The sequence below is a fragment of the Typopeltis vanoorti genome, chromosome 6 (genome assembly GCF_054136105.1).
Source record: "Typopeltis vanoorti isolate ZY-2024b chromosome 6, IOZ_Tvanoo_1.0, whole genome shotgun sequence".
In the NCBI taxonomy this organism is placed as follows: domain Eukaryota; kingdom Metazoa; phylum Arthropoda; class Arachnida; order Uropygi; family Thelyphonidae; genus Typopeltis; species Typopeltis vanoorti.
Genome location: NC_143554.1, coordinates 17578360 through 17605166, shown reverse-complemented (window position 1 = coordinate 17605166; position 26807 = coordinate 17578360). Strand labels below are relative to the sequence as shown.

The 26807-nt window shown below is 35.8% G+C and overlaps 1 protein-coding gene across 3 annotated transcripts in view; it reads right to left on the bottom strand.

Moving 5' to 3' along the window:
• The window catches only part of LOC150105315 (ubiquitin carboxyl-terminal hydrolase 48-like), a 776830-nt gene extending 750478 nt beyond the window's left edge, over positions 1-26352 (bottom strand). For 2 of the 3 annotated variants that reach the window (XM_090394693.1, XM_090394696.1), the window contains exons 1-3: positions 25371-26352; positions 19156-19372; positions 11522-11666 (exon numbers count right to left, since the gene is read on the bottom strand). In XM_090394693.1, the coding sequence (XP_090250819.1) occupies positions 11522-11658 (137 nt within the window). In that variant the 5' untranslated portion in view covers positions 11659-11666; positions 19156-19372; positions 25371-26352. The remainder of the gene's footprint in view (positions 1-11521; positions 11667-19155; positions 19373-25370) is intronic. The other variant, XM_090394694.1, reaches the window with a different exon arrangement.
• Positions 26353-26807: the final 455 nt, after the last annotated feature.

Sequence of the window (26807 nt, the reverse complement as noted above, 5' to 3'; positions counted from 1 at the left end):
TGTCAGCATCCAGGAATGCATTAGCAGACCTAATCTCAGGTGGTATGGTCACTTAAACAGAATGGAAGAGGAAAGATTAGCAAAACAAGTGTTCTTTGCTAGGTTGGCAGGAAAAAGACCCAGAGGAAGACCAAGATATAGGTGGATTGATACAGTGAAACGTGTCTTAGAAGACAGAAATATAAGAACTGATAAAATTGGAGTCTTGACATGTAACAGACTGATTTGGAGGAGAATTGTAGATAGGAGGTTAGTAATGATGTAAATTTTTTTCATGTAGTACTATCATATCCTGTACACCCCCTTGAGGGTATATATCAGGAATTTGATGATGATGATGAATTCTCTAATTACTAGATGCAACTGGATTATTTTTTAAATCAAGATTGAAAAAAAAAAAAAAAAATGGAGAATTTTGTCAAAGTTTAAAATAAAACATCAAGAATGAAATTTTGTTCCAATGCAGTATTTCACAATAAAGTAAGATTTGCAAATTGGTTCAGTATTAGTAGACAGTATTTTTAGCACGGTCGGTTACAAGTTTTAGGATGTAATTCACACTTGGATGACTCACTCATTGTCAAACTGAATAGTAATCTCAGCAGTGTTCTCTATTATTAATAATGAGTGACAGATCGAGGGTGAACAGTTTACTGGCTTACTATTAACTTGGTTAATATTAAATTATTTCCTTACAATATAGTTCTGTTTTAAATACATTAAATAGACCAAATCATTAGGTTGAAAGAGCAGTTATTAAAATTATTAAAACACTTAAGGAATTGAACAACGTAGCTAAGGATATAAATTAAATTATACTTTAATAAATACTTTCCGATATTTCGGCAACGTCACGTTGCCATCTTCTAAAGGAACTTACAAAAAAAGGTACGTGCACGTAGGCACTACAACACAGTAACTGGGAATGAAGAGATGAAGCTATTGTTCTCCTAAAAGTCCTGATGGTGCCCTCTAGCGGGCTAAGTAGGTGTTCTTGGCCGTTGGGCTGAAGGTCTGCTGATATAAGCCTCCCAAATTTGGGGCAGTCGCATACAACCAAATTTGTTGAGGTTTGGAGAATTTCTTAGTGCTGAGGCTGATTCCATAAATAATCTTTCAAATTTGTATTTGCTACGGTGTATTACTGTAGCTTTTTTCCACCATATTCTGTGGCGTGTATCCAGAGCATGGTCTGCAAGACCAGAATGGCTGTACTTGTGAAACCGGATGTAGTCCTTGTGTTCAGAAATTCTGATATTTGCTGTCCTGCCTGTTTGGCCAAAGTAAGACAGTTTACAACTGCAAGGGACCTGGTGTACACCAGGTAGGTCTAGGGGAAGTGGTTGGTCTTTAGTGGAGCAGATAAGGGATGCCAATTTTCTGTAAGGTTTATAACAGGAGGTCAGGTCATGCTTTTTTAAGATTTTGGTAATCTTTTCTGAGGTGCCTCGGATGTAGGGAATGGTGATGGATTTAGAGTAATCCTTGTTGTGGAGGGGGGGGGGGGATCTGTGGTTTGTAGGTTCTAATATTTTTTGGATTTTTTTTGGGGGGGGGGGGGGGTAGCCATTGGCTGAGTAAGTGTTGAGGATGTTATTTAGTTCAGTGTTTAGGGCCAAGTTGTTTGAACAGATTAGTTTAGCCCTGTTGTATAGTGTTTTCACTACTCCATATTGTTGTGAGGGGAGGGGGATTGTTGGTAAATGTATCTGCCTGTATGGGTGGGTTTTCTGTAAACTGAGAAAACCAAGGTTCCATTAGGCTGGCGGGTGACTAGTTGAAAGAGCAGTAAAACAGCTTAAAAACAATAAGGCCCCAGATGCAGATGGAATCCCAGCAGAGTTAATTAGGAGCCAAAGGGGATGGAGGAATAACAATGTTTCATAGATTGATTACAAAGATATGAGAGACAGGAACATCTCAGGCAGGCAAGATTTCATTAAAGATCATTCTAAATAGGATTGAGGCCAAAGTTAAGGCAGAGATGCCTAAGGAATAAGTTTCCTTATTCAGAGATCAGATCCTTTGCTTCAACAGATCACTGAAAAGTATAAAGAAATTAGACTATGTATGGTAATGTGTTTCATAGACTACACTAAACTTTGATTGTGTTCAGCATATGAAATTGTAAAAGGTAATGAGAATAATAGGTCTTCCTCAACAAATTATCAGGTTGATTGTTAACTTGTACAGTGAGCAAGAAGCCACAGTAAGAAGAGGTGTTGGATTTACTGATTGGCTTCAAGTTGGAAAGGGAGTTAAAGCAAAGATGTCTACTTTCTCCTGACCTGTTTATTATTTATGCTGAGGACAACATGCATGTAGCATTGGATAAACCTAACACAGGAATAAGGATAGGTTGTATATTAATCAGTAATCTGAGGTATGCTGATGATACAGTACTCCTCTATAATGACAAGGAACAACAAGTACTCGAACTTGCTGACTTCCTCAATCCTAGCAAGACAAAGATTATGGTTCTCAAAGAAAATACAAACAGGGAAGCTCCTGAGAAACAAATGCACCTTAATGGAGAAAGAATTGAGGAAGACAGCAAGTTCAAATACCTTGGATTCATTATTAATGTGAAGAACTGTCTTCTGACAGAAGGAAGTTTAAATACTTTGGGCACATTGATAGAATGGAAAGAGGACTTCTCAGAACAGTAATAGAAGATAAAGTTCCTGTAAAAAGAGGAAGGGGTTGAGATTAGTGAAATGGACGGATGGTGTCTGGAGTGATTGATCTTCAAATAGTTAAAGCCTCCAGAAAAGCACACAACAGGGCCATGTGGCACATCACCAAGCATCTGCGTGACCATACAGCATCTGTTGATGTCCAATGAACAGATGGATGGATGAGAGATTGATCAGTAATTTGAGGTACTCTGATGATACAAAGTCCTCTGTGATGACAAGAAAGAACTAGGTCAAATCCTTGACAAAGTTAATGAGATCACTAAAAACAGAGGACTTCAGCTCAATCCTAGCAAGACAAAAGATTATGATTCTCAAAGGAAATATAGACTGGGAAATTCCAGAGAAACAAGTGTACCTTAATGGAAAAAGAATTGAGGACATCAGCAAGTTTGAGTGCATGGAATCCATTATTAATGACGAGAGTTGCTGTTCCAAATACATTAGAAGATTAGGAAGATCAGAGACTTGTCTAAAATCTGGAAGGATGGATCTATCTCCACAGGAACAAAGTTGAGGATTCTGGATGTAGCTGTTTTTCCAACAGTGATTTATTATGGATGTGAGACTTGGAACCTAAAGAAGTCCATGAAACAGAACAACTAGAACTTGCAGAACATGCTATCGTCAGCAGACATCAAATCCATGGGAAGAAAATTAAGGTTTTCCATAAAAGTAATAATTTCATAGAATACTTATACAAAGAAAGTTCAAAACCCTGCTAGATTGTGGAAACATGGAAAGTTCGAAAGTCTGGACTGAATTATCCCTTTTACGGAAATAGTTCTTCACAAGCTCTGGAATTTTTTTTTTTTTAATTAATTTAGAAGAAGATTATTACTCAGAAGGAAAGCAATGACAAATTTAAGAAAGATCTTTAAAGATAAGGCTATTAACCTCACAACAAAAATCAGAATTGTGAAAGCAATGGTATTCCCTGTGGTACTGTATGGATGTGAAAGTTAGACTCTGAGAAAGAGTGAGAGAAGGAAAATAGATGCATTTGAATTATGGGTTTGGAGATGCTTACAAAGAATACCATGGCCTGCAAAGCTAACCAATAATCAGTGATAGACAGAATAACGCCAGATTGCTCCCTTGAAGCTATGATCATCAAGCAAAAATTGTCATACTTTGGACATATTATGCGAGCAAATGACAGTCTGGAGAAGATGACGATGCATGCTGAAGTTGATGGAAGCAGGAGAAGACCAAGAATTAGATGGGTGGAAGGAGTTAAAGAAGCAACTGGAATGCACCTGTAAATTCTGAAAGATATGGCTAGGGACAGATCTGAATGGAGAGCATATATTCATAGAATCACCAGAAGTCTAAAAACGACTCAATGGAACATCATCATAACAACAACAACCCTCCAGGGATGTAGATTATATTGTGATAATACTACATGAAAAAGTTACATCATTACTATCTTCCTATCAACAATTTTCCTCCAAATTAATCTGTTCTCTGTCAAGACTCCAATATCATCAGACTTTATACTTCTGTCTAAGGCACTATTTACTGTATCAATCTACCTAGAGCTTTGTCTTCCTCTGTGACTTTTTTCTGCCAATGAAATGTGACAAGTGAAATGTTTTACTTGTCCTATAGGTTCTCGATTCAGGATACAGTTAATGTTTTCAATATTTCAGCCAATTTTCATTCTTCTTCTTCTTCTGCAGTTTCTCCCACTTAAGTTGGGTCACTGTTGATGATGAGTCTCCTCCACACCTTCCTGTCTTGGGCTGTCACCACATCCAAGTTCTTCATCCTCAAGTCCTCTTCTACCAGCTCCCTCCATCTCTTCTTTGGCCGCCCACACTTCTGCCTTCCTTGCACATCCATCTGCATGACCCTTCTTCCCACATATTCGTCCTCCCTCCTCATCACATGACCAAACCTTCTCAACCTTGCCTCCTGTATTTTCGCTCCTAAGTTCATAACTTTCACTGTTCCCCTGACATAGTCATTTCTCAGACAATCCTTTCTGGTCACACTGCACATCCACCTAAGCATTCTCATCTCTGCTACTTCCATCCTGCTGATGTTATTTTTCCTCAGGGCCACAGTTTCTATAGCATATGTCATAGCTGGCCTCACTACTGTCCTATAGATTTTGCCTTTCAGATTGATCGGCACCCTCTTATCGCATAACACTCCAGCCATCTCCCTCCAGTTCCTCCAACCCGCTTGTATCCTGCATCCCACTTCCTTCTCAGCTCCTCCATCTTCTTCCACTGTTGAACCTAAGTATCTAAAGTCTCTCACCTTCCTGATGACATTTCCTTCCAGCTCCAGATCTGTCTCCTGTCCACTGCGCAACACATATACTCTGTCTTACTTCTGCACAGCCTCATACCCCTCTCTTCCAGTACTTTTCTCTATCTTTCCAGTTTAGTTCCCGCTTCTTCTCTTGAATCTGCACACAGCAAGATGTCATCTGCATACAACATTGTCCAAGGCGCATGCATCTTCTCTCACCTTCTCTGTCACCACCTCCATCACAATGTTAAACAGAAATGGACTTAATGCTGACCCTTGATGCAAGCCAACTGTTACTTGAAAACTTTCTGTCTGTCCCAGACAGGTCCGAACACTTGTCTTCACATTTCTGTACATCTCCTGCACCAACCTGACATATTTCTCCGGAACCGTCTTCTCCCTCAGACACCTCCAGACTTCTTGCCTTTGCACTCTATCGTATGCTTTCTCCAGATCAATAAATGCCAGATGTAGCTCCCTTTGTTTCTCTCGATACTTTTCAATCATCTGCCGTAACCCAAAGATAGCATCTGTTGTTGATCTACCAGGCATGAAGCCAAATTGTTCCTTTACAATCTCAATCTCCTTCCTCAATCTTCCATCAAGAACCTTTTCTAGGATTTTCATTGTGTGGGACACCAACTTTATTCCTCTGTAATTTTTACAGTCTTGTGCATTCCCTTTACCCTTGTAGATGGGGACAAGAGTACTCTCCTTCCATTCCTCGGGTATATTTTCCTGTTGGCAAACTTTCATGAACAGGTCCTACAGCAGGTCAATTCTCTCTTCCCCCAGTGCCTTCCATGCCTCCACTGGAATTCTGTCAGGGCCCACCGATTTTCCATTCTTCATCCTCTTCATGGCCTCCGTCACTTCCACTCTACTGATGTTCTGCACCATCCCCTCAGAAGGCTGCCCATCTCCTCTGTGAGTCCTTGCATTTTCCTCATTCAAAAGTCCCTCAAAGTATATTTTCCATCTGTTTCTTATGTCCACATCCCTCCATAATACTCTTCCTTCAGTGTCTTTGATCTGCCTCACATGTAAGATGTCCTTTGCTGCTTTATTTCTACATTTCACTAGTTGGTAAATTTTTCTCTGTCCTTCCTTTGTTTCTAATTGATCATACAGATCTTGATATGCCATGGCCTTCGCCTGTGTCACAACTCTCTTGGCTTCTTGCTTTCTCTCTCTGTACACCTCTCTGTCCTCTTCCACTCTTGACTCATCCCACTACTGCTTTGCCTTCCTCTTAGCTGTCACTGCCACTTGTACATTATTATTCCACCACCACCAACCCTCCTTCTGCTCTCTAATCTTTCCAGATGTCCCACCAAGCACCTCGATTGCACAGCTCAGGATTACTTTTGAATTATGTTTCCACCAATCTTGTACACTTTCAGGATTACTTTTGAATTATGTTTCCACCAATCTTGTACACTTTCCGGTCCATCCAAAATCCTCTCTAACACCCTCTCCCTAAAACGATTCCTCACACTCTCCTCTTTTAAGCAAAACCACTTAATTGTCTTCAACCCATGGCATCAAAGAGGTTCTTATCTTCGATCTTATTTTAAAGTCTGTACACAGCAGTCGGTGTTGCTGTGCTACTTGATCTGTTGGAATTACTTTACAATTTGTCACAACCTTAAGATGTTTTCTTCTAGTCAAAATGTAGTCAATATGTGAACTGTTGTTACCACTCCTAAATGTTATCAAATGTTCTTCCCTCTTGTAGAAAAATGAGTTCACAATTGCCAGATCAAACGTTACTGCAAAGTCCACAACCCTCTCTCCTTCCTGGTTCATCATTCCCACTCCGTGGCCACCATGCACCCTTTCACAGTCTCTATTCTGTCTTTCAATTTTCCAATTTTCATTATCTTTGTCTTTTTATTGCTGGTTTTCATACCAAATTTATTACAGCAGTTACTAAATTTAGTCAGGATATCCTGCAGACTAGTACTGGAAATATTTAGAAGTATAACATCATATACATCTCCATAACATCTCTAATTTTGATATCTAGCTTAATAATGCTTTCATTCATAATGTGATCCATACAGATAATAAATGACAGTGGACATAATGTGCATTCTTGTCTCCCATCTGATTTAACATCAAACCATCATCAATTCTAAGTGCTAACTTACAACTCAAATATAGATTAAGTATTACTAGATGTGATATTCCATTTATGCCATATAACAAGCATTTTAAACAGCTTTTCTCTTGGCACCCTGCAGTATGCATTTTCCAGATCTACAAAAGTTAAATACAATCCTTGTTATATTCCCATGACCTCTCCAATATTTGTCTTAAAGTGAAAATTTGATCCTTACAATCTCTACTGGCTGAATCCACATTTCCCTTCCACAATTTTTCTTAGCTGTTTCTCAAGTATCTTACATAAATCTTATCAAAACACTCAGGAGAGAAATTCCTCTGTAATTCGCACATTTAGTTTTATTTCCCTTTTTATAAATAGGTACTATGAGAGCTCTAGTCCAATAATCGGCATCTTATTCTCTATTCTCTGACCATGCCTTCTGAATTATGCAGTGTAACCACTGTACAACTTCTATACCTCCAAAGGAAGTTATCTGAGCATTTCTGATTCAATATCATTTACTCCAGCTGCCTTTCCACATTTCAGGTTTTTGATAGCCTTTTCTACTTAGAGTATTCATATGTATTCCTGATTTCATTCCTTTTGAGTCTTGTCCATTGTCTTGACAGCAGTGGCAGCAGACAACCTCATCACATGCCTTTCTATCCGAATCAATAAGTGTTTTCTTCAGGGTTACCCATTTAATTTCTAAGGTTTGGTTCTTGTTTTCAAACTCTTTTGTTATTTCTTGAATAATGTTTGTATACTTGAGTCTATAGTTCACTTCTGAAAGCTAATCAACTTTGATTTGTTTTAAAACTTTCACACATTACACACTTATTTTCAAAAACTAAATGGTGATCACTTCTAGTTTGAAATCCTGCATATAATCTTGTGTCCTGTACCAATGGATAAACATTGCTATCAACAATTTCTTATTTCTTGAATCTTTTCTCTATATGAATTTGTGAATTTTGTTGGAACATGGTGTTAGTAATAACTAATCCATGTCCTGAACAGGGGGTGCTTAAGGATCAAAGTGATATAACTGAGAGGAGAACTCCACATAGCCTTTAAAGGAATGTGGAGAACCGATCAGGGCTTCTGACCAAATGTCCAATCCTTACCTTCTCGTGGTGCACCCTGTTAGGTATCTACCTGAATACTGAACGAACTGGATGGGCTGGCAATTTGGGATTTAGCTGACCAACTTGTATTCTTAATGGTTAAACCAAAATAAAAAATGATGGTACAACATGACAGAATTTCATGCTGGCTGAAGCGTAGCCCAGCTAACAAGGCCCACGTTATTTTCGCAAGGGAACCAGGGCAAACACAAAAAGTCAGCTACTGGAACAAATACCAAAACTCGCCACAACTCAACATCACCAGAGTTCAAGATCGGTACTATCAACATAAAAAGCCTGAATGGCAAAGAAATGGAGCTAGCTAAGGAATTGGATAAGTACTAGATCGACATTATACGGGTGACTGAAACGAAAAAGACAAAACTGCTGATATCTTTCTGAGCAATAAATACAAAATTTATATTCAGGCAATAACAATCAAGGAAAAAAAGGCGTAGCCATAGTATTCAACACTAAATACTAGGCTAATCTTCTTGAATGGCAGGCAGTCTCAAGTAGAGTGATGTGGCAAATATGAGAATGGGGAACTGGACAATGAGAATTATTTGTGCCTATGGTCTCACAGAAGGTTCTACTAAGGTAGAAGTGAAGAAATTTTTTTCACGCTTTAGAGAAAGCAACTGACACAATGAAAAAGGAAAAGTTGGTCCTTGTTGGGGATCTAAATAGCAGAGTAGGAAATGATTGTCAGACATACAAAAATATTGTGGGAAAATTTGGAGAAAAGAGCAAAGCTAATAATAATGGCAAATACCTGTTGGATTTCTGCTTGGGACATGGACTGGTTATTACTAACACCATGTTCCAACATAAAAATGTGCACAAATTCATATGGAGAGAAGAGGCAAGGAATAAGAAAAGTCTCATTGATTATGTTATTGATGAAAGTGATGTTTTCTCCCTGGTGCAGGACCAGAGTGCACAGAGGATTTGAAATTGGAAGTAATCACCATTTAGTCTTGAGCAGGATAAAATTGAATTTCATATTGAAAAGAATAACATGTAAGAAAGTTTTAAAGTGAATAAAAGTTGAGCAGCTCTCAGATGTGAACTGTAGACTAAACTACATGATGGAACAAAAAATGAAAGAGTTTGGAACAAGAACCAAACCTTGGAGATTCAGTGGCTAGCCCTGAAGAAAACACTGATTGATTCAGCCAGAGTGGCATGTGGTGAGGTTGTCTGTAAGGATAGAAAAATCAGAACTCAATGGTGGACACAGGAAGTTAAAGAGGCAGTGAAAGAAAAGAAGAAAGCATATCAAAAGTTCCTGGCAAGTAAGTCAGCTTGTGCTAAACACTGTGTAAAACTAGCAAAACAAAAGTCATGGGAGGACTTTGGTAAGAACATAGAAAATAAATATCAATAAATAAATACACCATGAACTTCAACTTGTTTACACTATTAAAAATGCAGAACACTATTAATAAGCATCGTAGAGATAATTAAAACAAGTGGAACTCAAGCAAAATAGTGAACTAAAACCAAAAACAGTAAACTGAAACAAAAACCAAAATTTTTGTGAATTGACATGAAAAAAAAAAAAAAAACTATGAAAATTCAGTTTGATTGGATTAATTTGTTCGCTACTGTAATATCTCTTCTCATGAAGAATTTGCTCTCTTTAACCAAGAGATACTTGTAGTGTACTTCTTGCTTCCATTTCTTGACAATATACAGTAGATGCCTTAGATTCAGAGTTGAGTACTCATTTAGATATATTAACTTTGCTGGTCAAATACATATCAATTGTGCTTAATCTATACTTCATATTCTTGTGTCTTTCCAACCATTTGTCTCCAATAACTTTTGATTTAAATTTTATAATTATGGGCACTGCTTTATGTCTCTGTCCACTAGGAACACGACACAGTCTCAATAAAATCTTCATTTCAGACAAAATCTTCATTATAGTTAACCTTAATTTTATATGCAATTTTCTTTACTATTTTGTGTACTTTGTCATGTGGCTCACAAAGGACACTAACAACTTCCAGATCTGAAGTTATTGCTTGTTGATTCAGGTCATCCACCATTTCATGAATTATTTTAATTTCCTGTCAAACTTCTTAATTCTTTGATCCTTTTCTTTGATCTAGATACTCACGTTGTATACCAAGCAATGGCAGACCAGTGATGGACAAGTTGGGTATGCTATTTTCTCCCACTGCCTTACAAAAGTTTACATTCAGAGAGTTATGCATTGAATCAACTTGTAAAGAGAGTGACAAGCTGTAATTTTTGGATTAATATAAAACATATTCTGAAGAAATTAACCATCAAAAAAGTTGTACTAAAGAGCACTATCTCACATGGACATTAGCCCCTTAACCACCAAGCAGTTAAGATCCATCAATGTGAAGAATTACTGCTCAAAAAACATTGGAAGAAAATCAGAAATGGCTGGGACAATACTCAAAAGCTTCCCTGAAGTCTGAAAGGATAAATCCATCACTCCAAAAACAAAGCTCAGGATCTGGATACAACTGTTTGTAAAGTTGAAACATAAAGAAGTCTGAAAAGAAAAAGTTAGCTGCTTTTGAAATGTGTGTTAGTTGTTGAGGACCCCTCATACATGAAAACCAAACAAAGAGAGGACCTAGAAAGGAATTAGAAGACTCAAATAAGTAGAAGACTGCTTAAGAGTAGTGACAGAAAAAAAAAAAAAAATATATATATATATGGACACAGAGAGAGAATGGAAGAGGAACTATTCAAAACAATAACAAAGACTGACAATGACAAAATTTATTTGAGATACCTCGCAGATGACTTGACTGGATATCCATGTCTAATGGAGTGTCAATTTAATTTTCTAGACCTTATCTCACTAACTAGATTAAGACAATCAGAGATGAGATTTAGTAGCCAGCATTATCAACAAACATAAAAGGACTGAAGGAGAGAATTACTGTTCCTGCTGCACCAAATATTTCACTCTATGTAACATTTTGTTTTAAAAGGAGTGAGGTATAGTGACAAATATGTTACAGGGAGTAAAGTATAGTGACATACATGAATACTACCAAGATATCTATATATCAGTGATGGTAATCACATCAGGCAAAAGTTTCTAAAGAATAAAACCATGCTTTCCTAGCTATCTGTTAGTGCTATATAAACTAAAGAAAAAAAATCAATAAGAGTATCAGTTTTTTTAAAGTTATGAAACTGTTTCTGTATAACCCTGTACTACTTCAACACAGTTGTATTTCTGATGAAACCAAAGTGAAAAGACATCAGAAAAATTACTAAGTACAAAATAGTTGATTTTCACCAAGTTACTAAAAAATGCCACTTACCTACAAGAATTTGCCTTACAAGGTTTTAATCGAACTCGATATGCTGTCTCAATATGCTCATCTGTTAATTCTGCTGGTTCTGTTACTGTTTCCAACCACTCCCAAGCTTCTTTTTCTAACTGTTGCTTAGTGGGCATTTTTCTACCTACGTTACAAATAAATGCTTTATTTTCACATTTATTGAAAATCATGAGAATCCTAAAGTATTAAAACAAATATGCTCATTATAAATGGGCAGCATAACTCAAAATTTTCACATATATTTGCATCTATAGGTAGTGAAGCTAGTTAACAAAATAATACATATTGCAGATTTCATTAATAAATCTACTTGTAATCTTAATTCTAAAACTATGTTTCACCAAAAAAATTCAAGAATGGAATGATGGGCTCAATTCCTAAAAAATAGAGAAAGAAATAGATCTAAAGGCTCTTCAGAGACAGACTTAGGTGTTGGCAGTCATTGATCATATGTTTGATGATATTAAATATCAAGAACATAATAAACATTTCTTAAGTAGGTATATCAGATTTCAAACTAGCATCCTGAGAGCAAAAACAAACTTGTCATGATACACAGACAAAAAAACATTTAATGGAAAAAAAACAATTCAAATTCTAATTGACAAAACAGCAACTGCAAACTTCTGTTTATGGTTTTTGAGTTTAAGTTTATCTTAAAATGACAGCCTGCTTTTGGCCTCTGACAGATTAATGTTAAATGAATTATTCCATCTAATCCAGTGTGATGGAACGTCCAAAGCATGGACTGTCAGTTCTGACTTGTCATACTGATGAAAGCAAATTGATTTCTTATGTTTTTGGTGGCAGATAAACAGATTTTCCTATTCTGTCCACAGTAGAAAAAATTACAGTGACAGAATCCAACAATTTGTACTGCTAAGCCAAAAGAGATTATTATGGCTCAACAATCTGTAGTACACTCACATGTAATAGAAAATAGAGTTTGTGCTTTGATGAGCAGATGAGGTTACTAGTTTTAACGGTGGTTTGAGCGTGATGAGGAACAGGTGTAGGTTATATTTATTTAGTACTTTAACTATCTTTTCAGATGTACAGGATATAGGGAGCCAGTAACAGTACTTTGATTTGTGTGTTCAGGAAAGGGGAGATGATGAGGAGTGTTGTACAGGAGCTGTAGTCCTAATGGTTAAAAATGTAGTGAAGTTAACTACGTTCGATTGCAAGAGCTGTCATTATAAAAAACAGCCCACTCACTTAGTGTTTGAGGATGCTGTACTGTTGGGTTAAATGATGTTATGCTTGTTTATGTAAACATCTTCCAATGTGATTATTTTCTTTACACAGAAAAAGATAATGAATTATTTGAAACAGAGTAATTGATATATCAAGGATATGTACACAGTTATTTGATTCATTTTTAAAATGCTTTAGGGTGCTGGCTGTGTAAATGCATTAAAATGAATCTAACATATCCGAACCATTGGGCAAAATAGTCAACAAGTAGATGGAATTGCAACAGGTTTCCCCTTTTTTCTTACTTTGACTAATTAACATTTAGAGAACAGCACACTCACACATCTATATTCTTCAAGCTTTTGATTCTGGCTGCACCACTTAAATGATGTGTTTACCATTTGATCAAACAGACAAGATACATTATATTTGCATTTAAAACATTTAAACAGCTAATACAGCATAGTTGTTATTGCCTAAAGATATTTAGCTGTTGCATCATTGCTGCAGCTCTAAACATATTTAGACAACAGCTACAACTCCTATGAACTGATAAAATACTATATACCGCACTCTGCTGCTTCCTAAACACACAAGATCCATACAACTATTATCCCTTATAAAGCGGGTTTTTTTGTTACCGTCTTTTGTTTTTTAATAATTATCAAGTATCTGATAAGGAAGGGCACATTTCATGCCATCTCTGACTCATGTTGCCTGAAAACAATACTAATGAAATGGCTCAACAATTTGTAAATATCCAACACTATTAAAATTTGTTCCAGCTAGTGCAGTTCTATGTGTGAAAAAAAAAAAATGACATTAATAAGGGATTATTTATTGTGAGTATAATTTTTTTTGGCTACTAACTTTAGAATAATATTACACTGGGTTTTTTTATGGACCAACTGAGCTGTTTGGCTTTGGCTTCTTCAAGGCACACAAAACGGTAAAGACAACTCAAAGTCACTAGTACATAGGTTGTTCTATGTACTAGCGACTGAGTTGTCTTTACCGTTTTGCATGCTCTGAAGAAGCCAAACAGCCCAGTTGGTGAAACTTGTTGGCATAATTTATCATTAAATTCATTGGTCCATTAAAAAAACCAGTGTAATATTATTTTAAAATTAAGGGATTATTTAGTTTCTTCTTATGTGATTCCTACCTGTGAGAAGGTTGTAAACTTATTTGTAAATTTAGTACAGTGGATGAGACTATGTCCCTTAGTCCTGTGTGGTCCCCAGAGCAGGTTTTAGGTTGTCCCTTAGTCACTTCAAATCTGCTCTGGGGAACAAACATGATACTTTTTTTCAATCCACTTCGGGTTTTAATTAAATGTCTTCAGTCATACATCCATCATGATAGATAGAAAGCCTTTATCCCTGCAGATGGCTGTGCTAAGAATATCTTCATTCTTTCCTTTCCTCTCTGAATCTAAAAGGAAACTTCAACTTCTCTTTATGGCATCCCTGGACCTCCAGAAGGCCTCTGACAGTGTCTTCCTTCAAACTACACTTCAAGCACTGTTTACTGCATGATGTTCAGAAGCTTTCCTCACCTATGTATCAAAAATGTACTTTGCAATTTGCTATCACCCTCAGGTGGCTCTCTCCGTCTCCTATTTTTTTCAACTGTGTCATTGATGAGTTTTTTACTCACTTCACACAACCACTATTCATGCTATGGCATTTGCCAATGATCATAGACTCTACTAGAAAAGGCTTGCAGGAACTCCTCAACAATCGACTTTTTTCAAGTTCGAGGTCTAAACACAAATGTGACAAAATTGAGTATGCTTTTTCTTATCCCATCAGGTAGAGAAAAGAAACTGAAGTTTGAGAACTTTGAGTTTTAACAGCATGGCTTGGCATGTCCTTGCATTCTATCTTGGTTCTGAAGGAGTGGTGATAACTCAATGTTCCCTTCTCTCCCTCTCTCTCTCTGATAGACAACTCCTCTTTCCCATCCATTCTAGAATCTTTTTTGTCTTCTTTCCGAAAAGCCCTACTGTAACCTCAACAGCAGTTCTTTATTCTGAATTTCTTTCTTCTTCTTAGACTACCATAGGTTAGTCCTAGGTGAAGTCTCTCTATATAAAGAACCCCATTATAGGGAAACAATGAACTGAAAAAGCCTGACCTCATAATAAAGAGAGGAAATGAGTTGGTTGTTATTAATGTACAAGTTGTGGTTGCTGGGCAACCACCCGGTACCCTCCATGAGAGAGAGATGCCTACTATGCTGAAAACCAAAACTTGGTACAGCTAATTCAGGAAGAACACCACATCATACCAAAATTTTACTTCTGCAACTATATCCTTTAAAGGTATATAGCATCAGCAAAGTTATAAGGACTTGCTAAACTTTGAACTCTCTCAGGCTGATTTCAAGATATTCTCTTTGTGTGCTTTGCAGGGCACATTGGTAGCATGGAGGTTACCAAAGAATGACTTCTTGAATCCCAAGGTCTGGAGTTGAATAGCACATGATATTATTGAGGCTTAGTAGACCTTTTCCATTCCTACTTGTGGGATTATAGTAGGCAATACTGTTTTTAGTGCAAAGCTAGGAAAATAAAAATAATAAATAAAAATATTCAGTAAGTATGGTAATGGTCTCAACCAGGCAAAAAAAATACAACTTGAGGCACAATCATATTTTGTGCTACACACCTAAAAAACTTTTTAATTTAATTTGCAAAGCCTGAAGACTTTTCATTCCACAGTTTTTAAATCTCATCATTTTTTAAATTTCTGACAACCACAATATTACCATATATCTTCAAAATCTTCACATGTGGAAACATTTAAAAAAAAAAAAAATGTTTCCAAGAGAGTAAATCTTGAACTTGGGAAGTAGCATGCAAATGCTACTGTATTGATGCATTATGGTGTGGTGGGGACCTCAAGAACAAAAAAAGGCATTATGATTATTTGGTTTCATAAATCTAGAATTGCACTCATACAGTAAAGACAATTTAATGAAGTACCACCATCTAGATGTTGTCAGGATGACCATCAGCAATCCACTGATATTGAAGCTTTTTAAGATATTATTAATTTCACAACTGACTTGAAATGTAGTATACGTGTCAAGGTTGCCACTGATGCAAATTTGGTGCATATTAAAAAAAAACTGCAACACTATATATATTACACTGAAACATCATGGATACAAACTGCATGAGAAGTGATCTATTTCATCCACATGAATGTTGATGTGGTTAAGAGTTTAATCAATACTCTGCATATTTTTAGTGATACACACACACACACACACACACACACACTGTCTGACCACAGCATCCAAGACCCTCGACTAGCAATGTGCCAAGTAGAGTCAATTCATGTAGTCCACAAATTCATTTGTTGGTAACAAATGAATTCGTTATCAACATGCGAAATCAAATGCTTTATATGTAAAAGTCTCCAACTGTTGCACAAGCAAAATAGTTACTACTTTAAAAACTAGAATGTTCATAAAAGAAACGCTAATTTTCCCAACGTATAATAATAAACATTCATCCCACGAAATGCATTGATTACCCTATTCGGAATGGATTCGCCTTCTTCTGACATGCACGGAAGTGTCAAGGAGGGTCTCGCATCTGTGGTTGCACAGTATATATAAATATTAATTTAATTCAGATTAACAAAATATTGTATACCTTACCAAGAATGATGTTTTAAATGATTATAGCATGCAAAATTCAGAAACTGTTATAGTATGAAACCAAATAAGGTGTCAGTTAACAAAATGCATTAAAGAATTTTGAAGAATGAATAAAACAAAACACTATCACTGGAAATGACATTTACAGGACCATATAAAAACAGATTAGTGCCTGAGGAACAGAAATTATTCAAATGTGTTCAAATTCATTTTTTTTTTAATATGGTTCCCATCCACAAATGGCTTCATATAGTACGTTTGTACTGTGGGTGAGCTAAGCATTTTTTTTATTCTATTGTTTCAATTAAGTTTATCATTTTTATATATTTTTTACATAGTCCTTTTACATAGAGATACCTTACACTAGAGATCAAACATGGAACTTTTCAAGCCACTTCAGGCCTCCAATAAGTGAAGCAGTAATCTCAGACCAAGCAATGAAACTCATCTCCTATCTATGACAATCACAAACATGATGTCCACAACAGGATTTAAACTGACAGTCTGTTGGTTGTAGAGTGGATAAGTAACCACTTGGCCAATCTGGCTGTCAACATGGTTGGGTCATTCAGATCATGCTAAAACAATTTACACTGTGAGGTATGTCTTTCAGTGCATGTTTGCTGGTTGGTCTGTCTGCTTTGCAGGAGAAAAAATCCTGCATAGTCATACAAAATGAACTCACCTTTAGTTGAAAATCTCATATATGTTTCTCTTGTAATGTAATGAGAATCAAATGAAGGTCTTTCCAACTAGAAGACTTGCACTATTTATGGCATCATAGAGGTGCTTATTTCATCTATTTCATAAGGAAGGAGATTAGATTCCAAGAGTTAACTGAAGACCAGTTAGCTTGACATCTCTAATTGGTGTCTGAAAAATCTTTGTAAGTGAAACTATCAAAATTCACTATTACACACCTTTAACTGATGAATGTTTTTTTATATTTCCTAACAAAAGACTATACCTGATCTGTTAAACATGATCTTCTGTTAGGTTTTAAGATATAAGCATGTCTTAATAAATAACGGACACTTACTTGATCATGGTAATAGCAATGGCATGATATATCCAATTTTTAATAAGTTCCTTAATATATTTGAATATATCCTAGGGCAAAGTAAATTATATTGGATTAGCTAATAAGTTGAATACAATATGAAATTATCAGAAAATGGTGATTTGATATAGAGAACAGATGAGTGGTGCAAGGTTGTAATCATAAGAAAGTTGTATAAATTTTTATATTATCTCAGTGAAAGAAATCAATGAAAAGTATTTAGTAAATGATCATATGATTAGGTATTATGAATACTGCTAATTCTATTCAAGTTTAACTCATTCTTAGACAGGATATAGAAATATCAGAATTATGGACTGACAAATAGAATTTAATGTGAAAATATATATATATTTAAGTCATCTGAAGAGTCTATTTAAGTAAACTGTGTATACTGAAGCAGTATCAAGGAAGAGGTCACCAGTGAGGATTCAGCAGAGCTCAGAACCAGGATCTTTACTGTTTAGTCTTTATGTCAATGACAATGTCAATGGATTACAGGAGGATATTCAGTTATTTGCAGATGATGTGAAGCTGAGAAGAATTAAGTGAAAGTGCTGATGCTGTAGTCCTTCAGGAGGATTTGAATAAAGAAGTGGTAAATAAATGGGAATATCAATTTAATGCATCAAAATGTAAGGTCTTGAAATTTTGGAATCATCAATGGAAAACTGTATACTCTATTGGCAAAACAATACTACAAGAAGCAAAGAATCCTGAGGTGATAAGTGAACAGAAATTTGAATTTAAGGGGATATATTGCAAAGATAGTGTAGGTTAAATAGAGGGCTGAAATACTGAGGACACTGCTCTGCAAAAATAAGAGTTGGTTCCATTGTATAAAGTCCTGATCAGACCATGTCTGGATTACTGTACTTATATCTGGTCACTGTGATTTGAAGGAGTTAAATTAACCTTGGAGAGGGTACATAGGTAGACAGCAAAAATTATTATCAGGACTGTACAATGTTAGCAATGAAGATAAGGCATGCAACTGCAGAATTTGGTGAATAGGAGATGAAGAGGTGATAAGACTGAAAAGTTTAAACCATTGAGTAGTTACAGGAATGATAGAGGGGGAGATCTTTTATGGCAGAACAGTGGAAAAGGGCAAGGTCATGGGGGTTATGCCTCGGAATTGCAAATGGAAGTGATGAGTTTAGAGTGTGTGTGAAGAGGCCTTTTTTGCATGGAAGGTGTTTGGACTGTGAAATGCATTACTTGATGGAATGATGAGAGTACAATTGTGAAATGAGTTTAAGGAATGGTATGACAGACTGCATTGTCTAAGATGAACCTCCCATAATGATTCTTCACTCCATGGAGGTCCTGAATAATAATAACTACAGATATGATTACAAAACAGAATATGCAAAATATACAAAACAGAAACAGGTTCATATAAGTTTCATGGTAAATGAAACATTAATGTACCATTATAGAGAAATGGAAAAATATTATTAATAATATTTATATTAATAATAATATAAGGTACTATATTATTTGATACTTATGTTCTTAAGATACCAAAACTAAAAACAATTTTTCAGCATTGTTCAATGTATCCTGTATCCTTTTTCTAACTATAAAAAAATGAAAGATTTATATTTTTTCTAAATTAAGTATTTGAGTAAGAAACAAACATTCAGAGATATATTTAGTTTTTATCTTTATAAATGCATACCAGAAGCATCAGCATTCCATATCTAGTTGCCTTAGAATCTAATATCAGTCTTCTGTTTATTTATTTTGTTTTTCCTTTGTGAATCCCATTCCATGAATGGTTGCAAGCCTATAGCACATTAATACTGCAGCTGGCAGATAATCCAGGAAGCTTTCTGTGGAACGAACACAGTACTCTGTTAAGCCAATTCTCCAATAAGATGGATGATGATTTCACACTAGCAATGAAAATCATCACATTAAAATCGCTTAAACAGACATAGCAGTACAAACAATACAGAAATAGAATTATTAAGCAAGCATTTACAAGTAAACTCCTCAATTCAGTAACAAATTACAAAATTAACAACAATAATGTTCTTCTCACCTATAATACCAGAATAACACCTATTCTGGATTTAGTACAATTGACCATATACATGCACTGAGGCAAATCATGGAAAAAACGGAAGAATATCAAAACCTCTCTGTTTAGCATTTATAGATTATGAAAAAGCCTTTGATAACACCAAACTTCTGCAATAATAAAAACTCTAGAAAATCAATCCATTCCAAGCAAATGTGTTAAAAATATGTGGAACTGTTAAAAGAAATACAAAATTGAAACAGCAATTAAACAATAAAACAACAAATAGAAAGCCACAAGATGCCCATACAAAAGGGGATAAGACATGGAGATTCTTTATCCCCTGAAAATTTTACAGCAGCACTTTCAAAGATGATTCAAAAAATTAACTAGAGTTCCAAAGGCATGACAAAAAGTGAAAAATTAACCAATTTAATATACCCAGATGATAGTGTGTATTAATTTCAGAATCAGCACAAAACCTACAGGAAATGATAAATATACTGAACACAGAAAGCAAGAAGATAGGTCTTAAAATAAATAGAGAAAAAACAAATGTTATGTTCAGTAGGTATTTAAAAGCAAAAACATTTAAACTTAATGAGCCAATAGAAATAGTCTCCTCTTGGAGCAGCTTTTTGACATTGAAAATGGATTACAGAGCAGAATTAAAAGAAGAATACAGTTAGCCTGGTATTCATTTGGGAAAGTAAATTACATCTTCAAAAATAATTTACCCATCTGCCTTAAAGGTATTCAAAATAATACATATTATCAGTGCTCACCTATGGCTCAGAAACTTGGGCACTAACTAAACAAATGGAGAATCAATACTGGTGACAGAAAGAAGAATGGAGAGAAACATCGAAGGAATAACACTAATGAAGAAAAAGAGTAAGGAATGGATCAGATCACAGACAAAAGTCTTGGGTGCAATAGACATTGTAAAAGCATCCAAATGGAGATGGGCAGGACATCTGGCTTGAGGAATGGACAACAGATTGACCAAAAAAGTAACAGAATGGATACCAACCAGAAAGAAAAGACTAGGACACTCAAAAACAAGATGGACAGATGAAAGAGAAAAACTGGCTGGAAAGAGATGGATGGACAGTGGAAGCAGAAGACTGGGAAAATTGGAAGATCGTGGTGGGTGGGGGAGGCCTTCATTCAGCAGTGGATCAAAAATGGTGAGGAAGAAATAAAAGAATGTTCTTCTGTGGCAACTTCATAATTAGCAAATCTCAACTATTTATATATGCCATTTTTTTTTCAGCTGCTTCTAATATATACATATCATCATACAGATCTTTATTACAGTTTCATGTAAAATTCAAACATCTTGTCTCATTGTGCTGCTCTTATGATCGTTTTCCATTTCTTTTTAAGGAGATTAAAAATGCTTACATCAGCAAGCTGGAAAGATAATTTTTTTTCAGGGTTTAATGTTGGCTTGTTAAAAGAAAAGAAAAAAAATCTTTCCTTCCAAGAGGCATTATTCTGATTTCTTGGCTCTCAAAACATTTTTTACTAATCCTTTCCTAATATCAATTTTTGACATAACCTATCTTTTGATGAAAATTTACTTAAAAACTTATAGAACACTGAAATGTTAAGTCTTCAGGAAGGCATATAGAAATGATCAATTTTCTTAACCGCTGACATCCCTCCGTAATAATACAGTTGAAAGAATGATGGGAAAATGTGTTATTAAATTGAAATGAACCTGATTTCATGCCACAAAAAGGGGGGAATCTTTATATGAACTTTTTCAACCAAAGGTAAGTAAGGTGATCTTCTGTATGTAGTGGGGCTTCCTGTCCTGGAAACTCAGGTTTTTCATCTTGCAAACTGGCCAGAGAAGACATGAAATTAACATACAATACTACTAACTGGCAACAGATGGATGGCATAGGTGATAGATTATGTGGCATGTAGCTGTAGGATTAAATCCCACAGGTAGGATTTGGGTTGTGTAGTAGAGTGCCCTTCTACAAGTGGAGTCTTTGTAGTGGAGTCTTTAATATTATTAAATGACAACTCCATGGAGTTGTCATTTAATAATAATTAATAATAATAATGCTAAAATTCTGTTCCAAAAACATTCTAAGCACACCCTTTCTTAAGTATTTAAAGTGCTTGTTCAAATGTGTTTAGATTAATCAACAACCAACTCCTTCCTACCTAAAATAATAAATTTAGTTCAATCCTTTATCCAAGTGTAAGCAAACAAAGTTTGCACCTGAAGTATCTTTAGGACTGAAGCAACTCGTGATAGAGATGGACCAAGCTCTTTCATCACTCCTTGTCTTATTATCTCCCCTAATGCAAAGCACATCTCCTTGCGGACATGTATAATGCTATGCATTAAGGGAAGGGCCACTACCCAGACCAGTTTCCACCTTTACTGAATGTTCAAGTATAGGTCAAATTCCAAAAACTCAGCGTTGTTCCCCTCAGTAACAGGCTCACCCTGCCACTGAGAAGAACTCTCAGAACCGGTTGACTCTACACCGTGGCAGGCTCACCCCCACCACCGAGCAGAGCCACTCATTTGCTCATATCTCATCCAAGGGGTAACAGCAAAAGCCGTGCCTCAGATAACTTCATGGACTACAGCATTGCCATTCATTACCTCCCCACCCAGGACCTGGGTGACTGCAACACCCGAGCCTCAGTTGAAACTTCATGGGCTACAGCATTGCCATTCATCACCCGAGCTTCCAACCAGTTTCAACCTTTACTGAGGTCTCATCAGTGAGAGAGCTAGACCCAGAAGTGGTGATACTAAGGTGGAAGCAATGGAGAAGTCATATTTACCTATACGAGTTGCCAAAAGGTGTCTCACCTTATTATTAAATTACTCTGGATATAGAGAAAGATGTAGAAAGTTTTTTCCCACTTGGTTAGACTATAATAAATTTAGTTTAATCCTTTATCCAAGTGTAAGCAAACAAAATTTGCCCTGAAGTATCTTCAGGACTGAGGCAACTCGTGGTAAAGGTGGACCAAGCTCTCATCACTCCTTGTGTTAGTATATCTTTGTTTCAGTAGTTGCCTCAGTCCTGAAGATACTTCAGGCGCAAACTTTGTTTGCTTACACTTGGATAAAGGATTAAACTCAATTTATTATAGTCTAACCAAGTGGGAAAAAACTTTCAAATTCCTACCTAAAAGTAGATGTATTCATTAGAAATTTCTTATCCTATTCATATGATGTGTGTTTGGCCAATAATACATGGAAAAGGGTCACTTTTGATCTGTAAAGTGATACTCTCAGTAAGCCATTCAATTCCTAATATCTGTTAAAACTAATTATAACTAAAGAATGAGTAATATGCCATCTAGAAATTTCCAGCAGTCCATCTGACTTAGTGTACAAACTTTCATAAAATCAACATTACTAAAGCATTATTAAAGAACATTATTCAAAAAAATTTATAAAAACTGGAGAAATTCTGAGCTCTGAATATATAGAGAAGTTCTTATGCCTTATATCATATCACACGATACTCAACACACTTTTAAGTTAAAAGACACTTTCGACAATTGTGTATAACTTATTTTTCGCACTGTTTTTTTTACACACACACACACATATATATACACACTATCTACCAATAATTGTCCAGACACCCCTGTTATTTGAAGTTATGGAACATTCCAGGTTTGTTAATAACATAAAAACCAGTACACAGATAGTAGGAAGCAGTATTTCATCATAGCAGTTGAATACAGGTGGCATGGCAACACGATGTGAACTCAATGACTTCGAGAGAGGTATCATTGTGGGCTGTCACATATCCATATGTGCCATTGCAGCTCAACTAGAGCATCCAAAATCAATGGTTGGCAACATGATCAACAAATGGGGATGTTCTGGCATCACTAGTGCAGGAAAATACCCAGGGTGACTGTCGAAAATGACTGAGAGGGTCAGGAGGGTGTTAAAACTAGCTAAAATTGGCACAGACCATCTATGATGAGTTCCAAAGAACCAGTAACACCATGGCGAACACTAATGCTGTACAAAAAGAACTCCATTTACTGAGTTTCCACAGAAGAGCAGCGGCACACAAGCCAAACATCATAACAACGAACAAGGCAGCTTGTCTGGCCTGGTGCAAAGAGCGTGTGTACTGAACAACTGATCATTGGAAAAACAGTATTCCAGAGAAATGAATCAAGGTTCACCTGTTTCCAGGTGAACCTTTCTAATGGCAGGGTGTGGGTGTGGAGGAAGCCTGGTGAACACTTGTTACTACAGTGTGTTGTACCAACAGTAAAGTTTAATGGTGGTGGAGTAATGGTGTGGGGTGCATTCAGCTGGTTTGGAGTGGGACAACTGGTCACTGTCTGTGGTTCCATGAAGGTAGCTCAGTACCTTGATCTTCTGGATAAGCAGGAGCTACCTACACTGTAGTTTTTCTGGAACAGATCCGTGTTACTATCAAGATGATAATGCTCCATGCCACAAAGCTGCAGCTGTTATTTATTTTATTTTATTTGTGGGATTCCCCCCTGTTCCTTGACTGCCTCTTAGGACTGGTTCAGCCCTCCTAATGAGGGATCAAGTACTATATCCTATGACTGTAGCATGTGTACATGAGGCCAGCTTGCCTGCTTATGGGATGAAAAACCCCAGATATAAACTGGGGGGAAAACTCTGCTGTCTAGACCCAAGACCAGCTAACTTGGCAATGGCTGGGAAAGATCCTTAAGCTCCTTGACATCGTCGATGGGAATCGAACCTAGGACACTCCTTCTCCAGGCATATGGTTGTGAAACGCATGGCCACTAGGCTAACCGCACGGACTACAGCTGTTATGGAATGGTATGAAGAGATGAGTGTTAAACGATTGCTCTGGCCTGCACAGAGTCCTGACCTCAACCCCACTGAACACCTGTGGGACAAATTGGAGTAGTGATGAGGTCCAGAGCAGCACTTCCTTGATCTGTCGCTAAACTCAGTGCTGCTTTGATGGAGGAACGGAGATAAATTCCACCTAATGTCTGCCACACGTTAGTGGAAAGCCTTCCTAAAAGGGTGTAGGATGTGATCAAAGATGAAGGTGGACATATCCGATATTAGGGTTTGCCTGCTGGTATCAAATGTAAATTGCTAAAGTATCCAGAAAATTATCAGTAGATAGTGTATATATAGCATATATCTCTACATCTCAACAAACACAATTAACCTTTTCAATAAATCAAAGGAAACAATTTGTAAAATACTTTCAAGTATTGAATCACATCAATTTTGTTGACAAAAAAGTCTTTGGGATAGTTCCAGTGATGCCTCAAATTTTCTGTACAGTGTAAATTAAATGACATGCTGGACATTAAAATTGCTTAATGTGAGAATAAAACAAGCCAATGTTTTCCAGTTTCTGCCTGATCACATAACACACTGCTCTTTGGAAACAAAGCTATAATGAAGAAATAAACTTGGCATCTGTGTTTGCAGGTCAAGCATTTCTTACTACTGTTGATTCCATCAATAATATGCAATCAGCCAATATGTATACTCATAATATATACTGGGTTTTTTTTATATATATTTTTATTGATATTCAATAACCATTTTAAATTCATAAATTGCACTTTTTTTTCCTGGCATGAATAATTTTTGCTGATTGTATATATTTATTTATCTAATGATTTATTTATTTATTTATTTTTGTTTCGAATTATGTGCAAAATATCTCTGCCAGTATATGGGTGTGAGGTCATTTTAAAAATAAATAAATAATGAAGTAACAATTATTACTTCTTATATTAATATAACAATTATATTAATAAAAAGAAGTTAAAATACATGCCATGTAAATGACAAAAAAAAAAAAAAAAATTACATCAAATATTCTAACCTTTGTTTTGCAGAACAAATCTACATCTCCAAACAAACACAAATCAGCTTTTCAATAAATCAAAGGACACAATTTGTAAAATACTTTCAGTGTTGAATCACTTCAATTATGTTGACAAAATGTCTTTGGGATGGTTTCAGTGATGCCTCAGATTTTCTGTACAGTGTAAATTGGATGACATGCTAGACATTAAAATTGCTTAATATGAGAATAAAACAAGCAACTGTTCTTCAATGTTTGCCTGATCACATAACACATTGCTCTTTGGAAACAAAGCTACAATCAAGAAATAAACTTGGAATCTGTTTGCTTCTCAAGTATTTTTGAGTACTATTGATTCCATCAATAATATGCACTGCCAATACTATTAATACTCAAAATTATCAAATAATCACATATATTGGACACTTAACTGAAACTGTTGTAGTGAGAAACAAATTCTAAACATAGATATCCCCCTACAAACAAATCAATTAACAGCAGATGAAATTCACTACCTTCCAAAAAAATTGTATAAGGTTAAGGTTATTGAGATGCAATTTATTGTCATCAAGATAACGTTCATGACTGACGAATTTACTTTTTAAAAGTATTCCAAGAATTTATTAAATGGAATTCCTGATACTGTTCAGGTCAGAACCACAAGTTTTACGCTGACTATTTCATTTTCATCAATCTTTGTGAGCCTGTTGGTAGTATCTTATCTGTACCTATAAATTTTTCATATATGATGGCCATAACGGCAATGAAAAATCACTTGTCAGATTTTCTTGTTTTAAAACAACTTCCATAGTTAGAAAGAATCAAGGAATATGTTATATTTGTAAAAGATAGGCATATCATATAAAGTAACACCCTCTGTATTTACATTTACTAATTATGTTTACTCTTCACTAATATACGCTATTTTCAAAAAATAAAATAAAATAAAATAACTGATATATCAGTAATTTCAGCAGGTATTTTCTCTCTTCCGTGGCAAAACTGGAATCCCGGAAAATAATCTAGGAATATTAGAAGACTAATCTAATGAAAATAGTTTATGAATAACTAGAGAGAGGGAAAAAAAAAAAAAAAAACGGCTACTTCTAACTGGCAATTTACGTTTTCAAATATCTATCATGAACTAAGCATATAATATCAAACATTTACATAGCTTCGAATAACATTATTTTGCAATCAAGTAAAAGCAAAATTAATGTCACAATTTCAAACTATAATATTTTACTTTACCTTAATATATCATGTTACAGTTATTTAGAGGGCGCTGACCGATGAAAGCCGCAACACCACGTACCCGGATTGTAAACAATACAACATGTGTACCACTTACGTTGCCATTTTAAATATTGCTCTAAATACTAACGAATTGGTATCCCATCTAGCGACAAAACTAAGAAGTATATGCTCGTGAAATGCATAGTCATTTAGTCATAA